This window comes from Panthera pardus, unplaced genomic scaffold (assembly GCF_024362965.1).
Source record: "Panthera pardus isolate Hobbes unplaced genomic scaffold, ASM2436296v1 HiC_scaffold_11, whole genome shotgun sequence".
Lineage (NCBI taxonomy): Eukaryota > Metazoa > Chordata > Mammalia > Carnivora > Felidae > Panthera > Panthera pardus.
The window spans coordinates 60,650,542-60,664,454 of NW_026526666.1; the positions used below are offsets into that span (position 1 = coordinate 60,650,542).

The window sequence follows — 13,913 nt, forward strand, 5'->3', positions numbered from 1 at the left end:
GAAGGCAGGGTCAAGAATGGACTGAGGGGATCAGGACGAGGGCCAGGACATGTGGGGCATCCTTCTACATGGGATCTGGTCTGGGCTCTCAGGCAGGGGTACTTTCTAAAGAGGGGCCTCCCTTAAGATTTTTCTTCTTCTTCCTCTTTCATTTTCCAAATGTCATATACTAGTCATTTCCTAACATTAAAAAATGTGTGCCTCTGCATCCCAAAAGCGGGCTAAATGACACAGGCTGAGACGATACTAGGAACGGCTCCTGTTTATTGAACATCTACCATGTGCCAAGCACCAAACGAGACCTCACACACACATCTCAAGTAATCCTCTCGATAAACCTGAGGCAATGTTAGCATTATCATCCGCACTTTAAAGACGAGAAAACTGAGGCTGACCGGTTTGTCCAGGATCGCACAGCCCACGTGTGGCACGGCCAGGGTTCAGCCCACATCTGCGTGACTCCTGACAGATGCCTTTGCTCACCTCACACGTCCAGACCGAGCTTCGTCTGAATGGATAGAAATGGCCTCCTCACACCGCAGCCCCACACCTCACCAAAGGCCACCTCTTCTGTCACCAGGAAAGTGACGGACTCACACCAGTGCTGGTTATCCTCACACATTTTCATTATATGGTGGGGGTTTTATGAGAGTCTACAACAGGCTGTTTTTCAAATTTATTTAATTCATCCATCATGCTCTGAAGCCATTTGCTTTTTTATATTGGACAGATGTAATGAGATTTTGGACACTAAAAAATGTTTTTATTAAAAGTTATGACCCAGAGCTAGATGGTAGGGGCTGTGCCATAAATCCCTAGAAGTGTGTGAATTTATAAAGGATGTAGCGACATAACCTTAACCTTTTAGGCCACACCATAGATTACAGGATCACTTAGGCTAATACTGTCTCACTACCTCTCTCCACCTCTGGCCAAATAGAATCATCATCACAATAATTTATGTGGTTATCTGATGTGGTTGCCCTTCCTCTCCTCTTTGCCACCGTTGACCTCTGGCAAGCCAGGGCCTGATGGAAGCAGGTGGTTGAGGACAGAAGTGGTGGTGGCTGTGGTAGGCACGGCCACATTGGGTCTTTGGCCCTGCTTCTCTGTAAATGGGGCTGACTGACCTAACAGTCACCTTTTCTGCAGACAGGGTGGAAATGATTATGGGGGATGGTTTCTCCACTCCTTCATTGCCAACAGGAAGCTCTCCTCCAAAGTGGGAAATGATTCAGTTCTTTCTGTTCATGCATAATAACTCCATTTCAGTGTTAATATTGTCAGATTTATATTAATGCTGCACTACTTGGATACCATCCAAAACGTAATTAGCTTGTACATAGTGGCCAAAACATGATGATTAAAAACATATATATAATAGATGTTATGTATATTATCTATAATATATATTATCACTGCGACTTTGGTAATTAATATTTGTTTAGCAGACCACCAAGGTATCAGATGGTGAGAGAACAACAAAAGACTGAAAGGAAATTGTACTAGAGAAGTTTATTACTATAGGTCCTGGAGGAGGTACATAGCGCACCTCGGGAGATCACTTGGGAAAGGTCGAGGCAGGGGGCAGGTAGAGAAAGCAGGGCAGGACCGAAGACACGTGCCTTTATTAAGACCCACAGTGAAGTGCTTTGGGTTCCCTGGACTGAGGCCAGAGTGGTCCATTTGCACCAAAAAGAGCAAGGTTTTGGTAAGCTCTACAGGGACCTTAAGGCCCTGGGAAGCCAGAGAGACTGCCAACCACAAGGCTACTGAGGGAGGCATTCCAGGAGCTTAGAATTACTTGTGACTCTGCAGGGTGTTTATCTAGAGCCTGCCTCATAGCTTCATGGGAGAGGCTCGTGTCCCTTCAAGGCCCCTGCAGCTGAGCCACATAAATGAATGCCATTGCAGCAGTATCAGGTGGTTTAGCCAAATTCTCAATAATCGTAAACAGCAAAATGAGAAAATTAACAAAACGATTAGATTTGGTCACCTGCCAGCTACTTCTACAACGTGCATTCATTCCTGTATTCTTGAGCATGGCTATGTGCCACTTCCTCTGTGAGCAGCCAGGATTCAGGAATAAATACAGCTTGGTCCCTGCTCCAGGAAGCACAATGGATATCCCATCCCTCTGATGATTTTCAGCTCAGAGGATCAAGGAAAGCTTCATGGAAGAGGTGGCCTTCCAGCTGGGCTTTGAGCTTGCAGAGGTGAGAAGAAGAGCATTTCAAGCATAGGGGCAACATGCAGCAGGGCACTTACAAAACCAGCTGGTCACAGACTGCTCCAAAGAGTTTGACTAAAGCACATGGTAGTATTTTTAATTTGTAAAACCAAAATGTTGAGCGTAAACATCGTGCTCTTTTTTTTTTTAATTTTTTTTTATTGTTTATTTATTTTTGAGACAGAGAGAGACAGAGCATGAATGGGGGAGGGGCAGAGAGAGAGAGGGAGACACAGAATCGGAAGCAGGCTCCAGGCTCTGAGCCATCAGCCCAGAGCCCGACGCGGGGCTCAAACTCACGAACCGCGAGATCGTGACCTGAGCTCAAGTCGGACGCTCAACCGACTGAGCCACCCAGGCGCCCCTAAACATCGTGCTCTTATCTGCTGCCCCCCCCCCCCAACCATGGAGGCTGGCTGGGTAATGTCTGTAATCGCAGGAAGATAGGCTTGAAACATACAAACTTACCCTTGCTGTGTTTCCTAATCAGGCCCGTGTTGTATCACCCGCTTCTGCTGGGAACACGTCCAGGGCTTTCCTAGTACACTGGCCACAGCTCCTGCCTGGTGTAACTGCAGATGCCATCATCCTCACTCATAAATCCATGCCATTTGTGTGTCATGCTCTTCGTCCTCATTCATCATCCCTTACCCTTTCAGAACGGCCATCCATTCGAGGATTTTGAAGAACGGTTTGCTGCGGCCACCCCGGTAAGAAGGAGAGGGCCCTGCCCGGTTAACCATTCCACGTCATCATCCCATTGTTCATTTCATGCTCATAAGTCATGCCTTGTGGTTACAGAACAGAAACCTGCCGACCGACTTTGATGAGATTTTAGAGGCAACAAAGGTAAGGCCTCCGGGCTCTTGTTAAATGAGGGTCGTTCTGGCCATTCTCATGCCTTCCATATTCTCATCCAGCCTGCGTGAATGGCAGGTGCCGGCTGTGCTCCGGGGGTGTCTAGTCTAATGTTCACAGGTGAGCTCTGTGATGAGGTCAGATGGCATGTGTATGTTGATACGTGTGTGCGTGCTGAGCTTGTGTTGCAGAGGAACTGACACGCTCTTGTTTTCATCCAACAAATATGTTTCAAGCTCCCAGAATGTCCCAGGAACTCTGATAGATGCTAGAGGTTCGGTAGAGCAGGAGGGCACAGACTCTGTCCTCAAGGAGCTCACACCGCACAGCATAGGAAAGACGGGGCAGGTTAGCCTGGTATAGTGTAGTACAATGTAGTATAGCAGGGGGTCAGGCACATAAACAGGATGTGCAAAGTGCACCCACTTGAATAAAAACCAGGCGAGGCTGCTGTTCAGTTGATACACCCTGGACTAGGGGCACTGGTCTGCTGCCGATGTTTGTTCAGATCGGTTGATACATAGGCCAGTGCATATTATCACCCCTGAGAATAGGGTGTTTGGGAAGCCTGTAGGACAGGGGGTCCTCAACCGTGGCTGTCACTTAGAATCACCAGGAGAGAGTTTAAAGTCCCAGTTACAAGGCTGTACTTCACCTAATTCAGAATCTCTAGAGGTAGGAACCAGGCATCAGTATTTTCCCTCAAGTACATCCAAGGTTGAGAATCCCTGCCTGACCTAAGAGTGTCACATAAGCCATTCTGGATGGTGGGACAGGGTGCAAACTGAGTTAGGAAGCACTGCCCAGAAAAAGAAGAATCCCCTAATTTGTGTCCGGAAGGATGGGTGGGAAAGGCAATTGGGGAAGGAATTGAATGTTCTCGGTAAAAGGAAGAGCATGTGCAAAGAGCCTGAGATGGCCCCTCCTTTTGTGACCCTGTATCTGTCCTCTCCATCACACCACCCTGATTTTGTCCATAGGTTTGTCTTTCCATACAACCACCAGCCCCTGAGAGTAGGGATGGGAGCAGGCCCATATCCCCTGCTCTCAGTACAGCAGCTGATGAACAGTAGGGGCTCCAAACTTTTCCTGCATGAAGGAGCTCCTGATGCCAAAACATAAGGAGTGTGTCTGTGAGAATGTGTTTTGGGGGTCAGCCAAGGACATCTCCACCTTCATCAATGGCGCTTTCAGAATCTGTCTGCAGGAGGGGCCTAGGAGTCTGCTTGCAGCCGTCTAGTTGAACGAGGGACCAGGGGACTCATCTTGAAACAGCAGTGGCACAGCACTCTAGATACTATTCGGAAACCATTGCTTGTTCATATCAAAGAATGGCTGTGGAGTAGCTGGCCCACGGGAGATATCGAGGGGCTTCCTCCTCAACAACCGAGTTATCCCTGTCCCCTTCACTGGGCTTGGCAGCTTCCAGTATCAATCTGCTTACCCTGGAAAATACCCGGGACCTGAAGACCGCAGAATCTGCCATCGACAGCCACATCTCTACCTGAAGATGTCTAAAGTGCTGGTAATGGAAAGGGGAATGGGCATATTGAGCTGGCCTTCCAGTTGAGAGCCCTTAGGCGGATGTCCATCATGGCAGACCTTTTAGGAACCGCAGCTTCTGGTTAGAGAACATTGTGGCCACACTCCCATTATCTAGGATGCCACCTAACTAGGGCTTGTCAAGTGACAGACAAACGAGGCATTGCGTGGCCTGTGGGTCAAGCCTAGCTTCTTTTAACTCCCACATCACAGACGAGACGTGTCACCTCCTGGTCTCAGCTTACGTGCAAAGTGCAACACCACGGGGCTCACTGAGCGTCAAACATGATGGTCATGTATTGGAAAATGTATTATAAACTATAAAATGTTTTACAAATGTGAATGGTTAGTTTTAATTCTCTTGAGGTCATTAAAATGATTAATTACAACAATATTATCAGATGGAACATGGTTTGTTAGGTTACAAATAAAAAGGACTGGGGCTAACATGGCGGGGGGTGGGCAGTGAAAATAGATATGATTCCAGATCTCAATCACATATGGTTATTAGAATTATTTTTAATTTTATGGCTGTAAGAATCCCCCTTTTCTATAAAATTTAATTAACTCAAGTTTCTATTTAAACAGCAAATCCAATGGAATGAAATAACAATCTATGTTTTATGCCCCTGCATGTTTTTCTCGTTTAATCCTTGAGTGAAAATCATCTGGCAAGAGGAAAGTCTATATCTCAAGACTGAAGGTTATTTTAAAAGTTGTGCTTAAGGAGAAAATTAGCCAATAAATTATATTTATGATGTTAGTAAAAGTGTGCCACGAGTTCAAACGCATTTGAAATGTAAATTGTGTGACTTAATTATTAACTTCATTTTATTATTTTCCTACCACTGAAAATAGTTGTAGTCCATTTTAAAAGCATTGAGCCCCAATTGTGAGGAAGCCCAGAAGCTTCATTTGAATTGATTAAACACAAGTATTTCTTTATTGAATCTGGGAGGGAACATAAGGATTGGCATAGTTTTGCCAAATAACATAAAATATTGTAAACATGCTAAAGCCTCTTTCCCGGAGACAAGCAAGTGTCTAGAGTCTGGCTGGGTCTGGTCCCACCACAATGTTACCCCTGTCCTGTCCACTTCGCTGGCCTCTTCCCTGCTGGTCTCCGTTCTCACACTCCGTACAAATTGCTTTGCTGCCCACCTGCTCACACCTCCCAGGCCCCTCTCCTTTTCTGCTCATATACTTTCACCTGCCTGGATTATCCTTTCTCATTCAGATGGGGTCTGTTCCCTTTAGAAAGCCCTCCTTAAGCTTCTTTGCCAAAAGCTGGCTGCTTCCCTTTCTCTGCTCTCCCACAGAGACCCCTGTCACCATCCCTGACACATTACCTTGAAATTATCTACTTCCTTGGAACATCCCACCAGACTGCAAACTCCCTGCAGTCTGGGACTTGGCATTTCTCATCATTCTGTTCACAGCTCCCAGCGCCCAGCAGGTGTTTAGTGTGTATGGACAAAGCACTGTGTCATTGGGAAGGAGAAGAGTGTGTGTGTAGGGCCCTACTATGTGCCCAGCACCATTATTCTGTCTGAAAGCTTAAAGGGAAGAATTGAAAGTACATTAACCGATCTAAGCTGCTTTCAGCAAAAAGAGCCTTTTGTACCTTTTTTTTTAATCTTTATTTTTGAGAGAGAGAGGAAGAGACAGAGCGCGAGTGGGGGAGGAACAGAAAGAGAGAGGGAGACACAGAATCGGAAGCAGGCTCCAGGCTCTGAACTGTCAGCACAGAGCCCGACGTGGGGCTCAAACCCATGAGTCACAAGATCATGACCTGAGCTGAAGTCAGACGGCTTAACCGACTGAGCCACCCAGGTGCCCCGATGTACCTTTTTAACCAGGCTTAGACTTCAAACAAAGTGTTGTCAATAGTATTGTCAATAAATCTGCAAAGGAGATATTATCATCTCTGCCATCCAGATGAGGGAACTACAGCTCTGTGGAGTTGCAGATGTTGGAAGTGAATATACCTCCAGATGTGGGGCCTTTCCCAATGCCCAGAGCCCACTCACTCGTCAGTAGGAGAGAACTATCCTTTTTTGTACTAAGTGTAGAGACCTAGCCATGCCTGGTTACAGAAGAATTCAAGTGCGGGCTTCCTGCATGGCAGGCAGGCAGACTCTTCCTGTCCTTTCTGTTGAGTGATGTTTTTAGGTCCCTCAGTCACTATCACTTAAAATCCAGAGAGAAGCCAAAAGAGTTTTTTCCTCAGTGGGCAGGTTTTGCACAAAGCATATGATTGTATACTTTAAGGCAGGCCGTGTGGTTCCTGGCCACAGACTCCCTACGGTCTCTGAAGCTGGAAGTGTATGCAGATTAATTTCCAAGCATATCTTAAAGGGTTTCTTCTGCCGCTATGGCTGGCCTTGCTCAGACACTCCTGTATGATGGATGGGGATATAGATGATACAGTGTCTACAGTGATGGAGTTGGTAGCAATGATTAATAGTGTATATACTGGGCTGTTTTCGATGCCCTTCCTGGTATTAAATGATATGTTTTCTTTTCTTCCAACTACATTTTTTATCCTAAAGGCTGACTCTTTCAGGGACCGTCATTTGACCGCATGCTCTATATGCAGAAAATTCAAGTCCTGGCCCTGGGTGACCCCGGGGTCACCTCTGTGAGACTCAGCTGAGTCATCAGTAAAAATGGGGATGATGATTTGTACCTCTCAGGTTAGCGTTTGGGGGAACATTTGCTGAGAAGTGGTCACAAAATCATGTCTCACTATCCTTAGCACATCGAAGGCACTTTGTACGTGTGTGCACTCATAAAAGACAAGCACTGAGGGTACTGCCTTCTTGCCTTTATCTCCTGGAGAAGAGAGAGAGCATTGCACTTGATGGGAGGTCAGCGTGAGGTGGTATTTACTGGTAATGGGAGGTGCTAAGCCTGAATCTCCTTAACTAGCCCCAGATAAACTGCCGGATACCCTGAAGCAGGAATTGATTCTGGCTGCGTCCCAGACACTGTCTTTAGGGTCATGAGGTATTGTAATGACCAGCTGGATTTACTGTTGATACAGCCGCGATGGAAAATGTCATACCATTTTAAAGCAGCGCCCGGCAGCATTGGCTTCCCTTGTGGTGACATCATTCTCTTTTTATCTTTTCAGGCTGTGACCCAACTAGAACTTTTTGGGGACATGTCCACCCCTCCTGATATAACCTCTCCCCCTGTAAGTATGCACAGCCGCTCAGCCCTCCGTCCCTTCCCTTCCCTTCCCTTCCCTTCCCTTCCCTTCCCTTCCCTTCCCTTCCCTTCCCTTCCCTTCCCTTCCCTTCCCTTCCCTTCCCTTCCCTTCCCTTTCCCTCCTTCAGCTGCATGGTGAGGAGAATATGAGCTTTGGGTAAAAGAGGGCCACAGGTGGGTTCCAGCTCTGATTCTTTCTAGCTGTGTGGTTTGGGAAAACCAGCATTTCTAAACCTCAATTTCCTCTGCTGCTTTTTAAAGGAATTATGATACATGCATCTATTTGGAGAAATAAGTGAAACCATGCATCAGCGATTACAGGACCCCCCCCCCCCACCCCCGCGTGTACTTGCTGCCCTGCGGGGCAGTGGAGAAAGACGTCAGCGTCAGCGGGATGAGTCCCTGCCTGCACGGGGCACATGCTCTAGTTGAAATACGGGCAAGAAAGGCCACAGGACTGCACACACAGTGAGGCATTTGTCAGCGCCAACCCAGAGCCTGCACAGCCCGGTGGTCAGCCCAGTAAAAGAAGCACCTTCTGCCCTGGCCCTTTCTGTCTTTTCCTGTCTCTTCCTTTATCGGCTCTGCCTCTTCTTTTCATCCCCCGCCCCTCCACTTCCCACCTGCCTTCTTGCTTCCTGGAGCTTCTCATGAAGCTTTGGAGTCCCAGCTCTAGTTTCAGCCAGGGTGTGTCTCCCATTGCTTGTCACTGCTTACAACGGGACAGAGACTGCTGGGAACCCTAATTTGAAAATGAAAACCTAAGCAAAATGGAATCCCAGTGCTTTGAGAACCGGTTGCATTCAAAGGCAACCCTGTGGCCATAGCAAAGAATAGAGCTGAGATGGCCCCTCCAGAGCCTCCCCTGCCCGCTCACCGGAAGTGGGAGGTGGGCAGAAGGCAGTCGGCCGCAGCTGCACCAGCAGCAGCCGCTGGGAGGGGGCAGCTCCTCTGGGTGCTGCTCGGTCGTACAGCCGGAGGGATGGTGCTATGGTTCATTGGCAAGATGTGTCTCAGAGAAGAGGCTGTATGTACCCTCATGACTGAGGACAGATGGCACGAGACTCTGCTGCCCACAGCTGCCGCCTGGGACTCTAGACACAGCTGCCTTGCTCCCGATACCTGATGTCCAGAGCAGCCGTGACAGTGGGGACAGCAGCTCCTGTCTCCAGGAGCTCCTCTCCTCCATCCCAGGGGCAACAGCTGCATCTTGGGCACTTAGAGACTCAAGCCGTGGAGCCAGAAAGGTCTGAAGAGATCTTCTAACCTCCCTTCATTTTACAGATGAGCAAACTGAGTCCCAGAAAGGACATGTGACTCGCCCAGGGTCACGTGTGGGAAACAGCAGGGTGTTGATTGTGTTCAAAAGTGCTTACTGCAGCAGCTCATGGCTATGTTTCTGGCCCCGAACCCAAGTGCGTTACAAATGGGTATTTAAGAATCCTCAGAACAATGCCATTCCTCCCCCGGGCTCCTGCTCTAAAAATGGCCTTGTCTAATTGCTGTGGTTTCAGGATTAATTGCTTGCCCCAGTCTATTCCAAGGGGAAAAGAAAAATAAGGATGTCATGGCATGGAATAGGCATACTTTGTAGGCAAAAGGCTGCAGCAAATGGGCATGGACCTTTAAAACCCTGAGGGCTGATGCTTTTCTTTCAGTACCCCTCAGTACCCCTTTGATTTACTTGATTTATTTGATTTATTTCAGCACACCTCACCTTAGCCAGCAGCTCATGCGCCAGACCTCTCTCGGATGCCAGCATAGGCTGGGCACTTGAGCATTTGCACCTCCTTAGGCATTGTTGTTGTGGTGGTTTTTTTGTTGTTTTTTTGCTTTTGTTTTTGTTTCTTTTTTTTTTATCATCTTCTTGAAAATGTTTACTTCTCTTTACACGTGGAGATTCAGGCAGAATTCTGAAAAGGCACCAGCACACAAGGATCTCTGCTCTAGTCGCTAAGCTTGATTGTTCATTTAGACAAGCTGTTTATTTATCGTGTATTAAGTGACAAGCCCCGAACGAGACGCATAGTAGGTCCTGAGTGGACGCGTGTCCATTTAAATTGACCACCCCTAAAGGATGAAAGCCAGATATTATGGAGTAATGTGATGGCCTGAAAATACCCGCAGGGGGCAGGGTCTCACACTAAAGGGTCATGGTACTGACCACTCTTTGCTGATCACCTGCTATTGCTTCAGCATTCAGTGACTTAAATGCATGGTCCCACTTAATTATCACAGTTGCTCTATAGGTAGGTATCATTTTTCCTGTTCTGTGGTTGCTACGTACAACCACCTCGTGGTCTGCATACCATATACGTGGCTTGGACCGTGGCTTGCTTCTGCAGCATCCCCTGCCCCTTATTTCCTGCACCTGCTGCTCCCCATCCTTGATGGCCGCTGCACCAGGGTTCCTGGGAGCCTCATGCACCTTCTGCCTCTCTCTGTCTGACAGACTCCTGCAACTCCAGGTGATGCCTTTATCCCGTCTTCATCTCAGACACTCCCGGCGAGTGCAGACATGTTTAGTTCTGTACCTTTCGGCACTGCTGCTGTACCCTCAGGTAAGCTGTCTTCCACCTGCTTCCTTTCCTTCGGCCTCCACTCATCAAGAAAGAGAAAGGGTTGACTTGAACAGCTGCCAGATCATGCCAGAACACCTGTGGAACCACCGGTCTCTCTAGGTGACATTGAGAGGCTGCCAGTGGGGGCTGAGGGAGTGTTTACAAATCTGTAGTCTGCTGTAGATGAATTCACCTGGAAAGGTCAAGCTTCTAGGTGATTCACGTATGTAGCGCTAGGGAGCCCTCTGCACACAGAGCCGTGCAAATCAGTACAAGTTCATTTCCTCCTATCCATCTCAGCCAGAAAGAGGAAAGTGGCAGGTGAGGGATATTAGCTCTCCACAGACCTCTTGAGATCTGATTGATAGGTGTCTGCCTCATTTGGTAGAGACTCAAGAACCAGGAGGTTCTCCATGTATACAGGACATTGAGGGACAGAGAAAACTGCCAACAGTGAATTGGGACGGTGATGGAGCTCTTAGTGATTTTGAAAGTATTTGTTCTGTTTTCCAAACATTCTCTAAAATATATATACTACTTTTACAACAGGGTAAGATATATATATATATAGGAACAGTATTGTAGGTATGGTATGAACTGGTGGGATCTCAGACACCTTAATTTGTTTCCATGGCAACAGGCACTCCACGTAGCCAGGGCAGTATACTTGAATGTGGCCAGAGATGATATTCTGCTCTTTACATACATGAGAGCCTTAAAGACTTTTTTTCCTTCTTTAGCTACATATTTGACATCTGGGTGGCTTCAGCTTTCTAGTTCATTCTTAGATATGGCAAATAGAGCCTGAATATTTTCAAATACAAATCTTCTTGTGTTTTTTTCTATAAATAATTTTAATTATATAGTGTTAGAAGCAAATTCTTGCCACCAAATGTGAACCTTGCTGCTACTCAAAGTGAAGTAAAAATTCACAGTCTCTTATGAAATAGTTACAGTTATTCCCCATGAGCCCAGAGGTCGTTGTATGAAATTTTCAGAAGCAACAGAGATTGGTACTAACTTAAAATGTAGAATATGCAAGTAACCCGGAAACATATTGAATTGACCAGCTTCCCAATCAAATCTCTTATACTCCTCTCTAAAATGGGACTGTGGTGATGACTAGTTCCTTACCTCAAATAGATATTAAAATTTCCTTGGGAATAGTGTAATAGAATATGTTATCTTAAATAAGAGTAACAATTTTCCGTAAGAAATGTATCGCCTTCCTATGTCGAGAATCCCCATGCTTCATCCTCATTGTTTGATCCGTGAAGATGTGCTGGAACAGGTGATGGGAACTTTAGGCCCCAAACTAACAAACTGGCAGAAATGTTCACTCCACAAACATTCACTGAGTGCCGACATGAGCCGGGCCCTGTTCTAGGTGCCTGGGGTATGTCAGTGAATGCACCAGACACAGGTCCTGCCTCCAGAGAGCTTCCTTTCTACTGGGGAAACAGGCAACAACATAAAAATAAGTAACTTATGTAATACGTTCAAAAACGGTAAGTGGTGCAGGCAGAAGAAAATGTTGAGTGAAGTGTGGGAGCTTTGGAGCATGTGGAGAGCAGGTGTAAATGGAGGTTGGTTATGGTCAGGTGGGGCTCATGCAAAGGTGAAATGTGAGCAGACTAGAAGGGGTGAGGGAGGAAGCCAAGAAGATGTCAGGGTGCAGAGTATTCTAGTCAAGGAGTCTCCATTCCCCTCTGTGTAAGTGAGAGTGGGACAAAATGCAATCACACGTCTTCCGACCCTAATGTTTCAGTAAAAGCACCTAAGGACCTGCCCAGGTCTTGCACAGGACTGCTCTGGGCCTCCTCCTGAGCCTGTGTCACATTAGGGCCTTGAAGACCTGGGTTTTCAACTTGCTAATTGACCAGCCGTGTTGCAAACTATGGACAAGCCACATCACATCCAGATTCAGTTTCTACAGCTGCTAAAATAAAAACAAAATAAAATAAAATAATATAAAATTAATAGATTATGTTCCAATTTTCAATTTTTAGAATGGAAGTGCAAAATTAATTTCAGTGAGCACATTTTTGCTTCTTGAAGTGCCTGCTTCTGCTTCAGATATGCTGAGGAACAAAAATAGACTTCAGTTGGTGGTCACCTGTCAGCCTTTTCCTCCTTTAACTCGCCCTAAAGAAAAAATCTCTGCAGACATTGGGTCTCCATCTGCCTGTCCCTCATTGTCCAGCCAGTGGTAGGGAGCCGGGGACATGAACTATGGTATGCAGGACAATAGATGGGCTGCGTTTGAATCTTGGCTCGTCTATTTATGTGTTAGACTCCTGAGCGAATTACTTAATGTGTCAGAGCCAGAGTTTCTTCATCTTTATACCTGAATTGAAAATAACACTTGCCTTGCAACCGTATCTTGAGAATTAAGTGAGAAAATAAAGTTAAGCGCCTTGAAACTTATTAGCATCCTAATGCTTCACATGGAAATGCAGCTGTTTTTGCTATTATTATTATTATTATTATTATTATTACTCTTATGTCTAAAGCAGAAGAAAATGTCTTGTCCAACCTATATTTTTTCATTTACCTTTTTGGAACATTTAGAAAAACATCCCAGCAATAAAGTTTAGGTCTTTGGCCTCCTGTGTGTGGCAGAGCTGGCCTGGGGGCTCAGAGAATGTACCGTGTCTGAATACAGGCCCTGCCACTAGCCAGCTGTGCAATACTCAGCTAAATGTCTTCTGAGCCTCAGGGAACCTGTCTGTAAAATGGGGACGGTAATTCCACCTTACAGAGCTGGTCGATTGCACAAGTTAATACATGTACTAGAACGTTGAAAACAGTGCCTGGCAGCGTTGACATGAGTAAGCAGTCAGCACATTTGCTAGCCTGTCCATTAGGAGCCCTGGCCCTGGCCCCCACCCCCTGCTCTGTGACAGCTGCCACAAGCCCTCCCCTCAGCAAGCTGCAGTTTCTCGTGTACGGGGTAAAGAGATACTGAAAACAGCTATGCCAGAGGCTTGTTGCTAGGATCAGTAAGCTCCATGAGGGCAAGGATGTTTTTTTAACTGTTTTGTTCTTCACTGCATCTCCAGAGACTGAAATAGTGCTTAGCATCCAATAGGGCTACTTTTGAATGAATGAATGAATGAATGAATGAATGAATAAATGAATGAATGAATGAATGAATGAACGATTGTGCTGATGTAAATAAGCATCACCATACAAGCTCTGCATAAATGTTCAGGGCGTACCTTCGTTTCCTGTATTTTTCCCATATTTTAGTCTGTTTTTTTTTTTTAATCCAAATAATGAGGTATCCCCAGGTGCAAGCATCTGGTTGTAAATTGCAATTTTCAACACTTCTTAAAAATCTAACTGGAAGGCAGTAATGCAGGTGTTTCCTTTCACTTCACAGTAAGGAGATTTATGATTGATCTACACTCCGTGGCATAAACAGATGCTCCGTGGCCCCTCCTCCCTCCACTGTCGAACATTAATGACTAAATGTTACTAAGCAGTTAAGTGGCTGCCGTGGCACA

General features: G+C 46.3%; 1 protein-coding gene across 22 annotated transcripts in view; it reads left to right on the top strand.

The window, feature by feature from the left end:
- Positions 1–13,913, top strand: part of DAB1 (DAB adaptor protein 1) — a 1,127,727-nt gene that overhangs the window by 1,090,637 nt on the left and 23,177 nt on the right. For 15 of the 22 annotated variants that reach the window (XM_053894818.1, XM_053894792.1, XM_053894782.1 and 12 more), the window contains 4 exons: positions 2,890–2,940; positions 3,032–3,079; positions 7,767–7,829; positions 10,296–10,404. In XM_053894818.1, coding sequence (XP_053750793.1) covers positions 2,890–2,940; positions 3,032–3,079; positions 7,767–7,829; positions 10,296–10,404 — 271 coding nt within the window. The remainder of the gene's footprint in view (positions 1–2,889; positions 2,941–3,031; positions 3,080–7,766; positions 7,830–10,295; positions 10,405–13,913) is intronic. The other 7 variants (XM_053894807.1, XM_053894803.1, XM_053894811.1 and 4 more) reach the window with 2 other exon arrangements.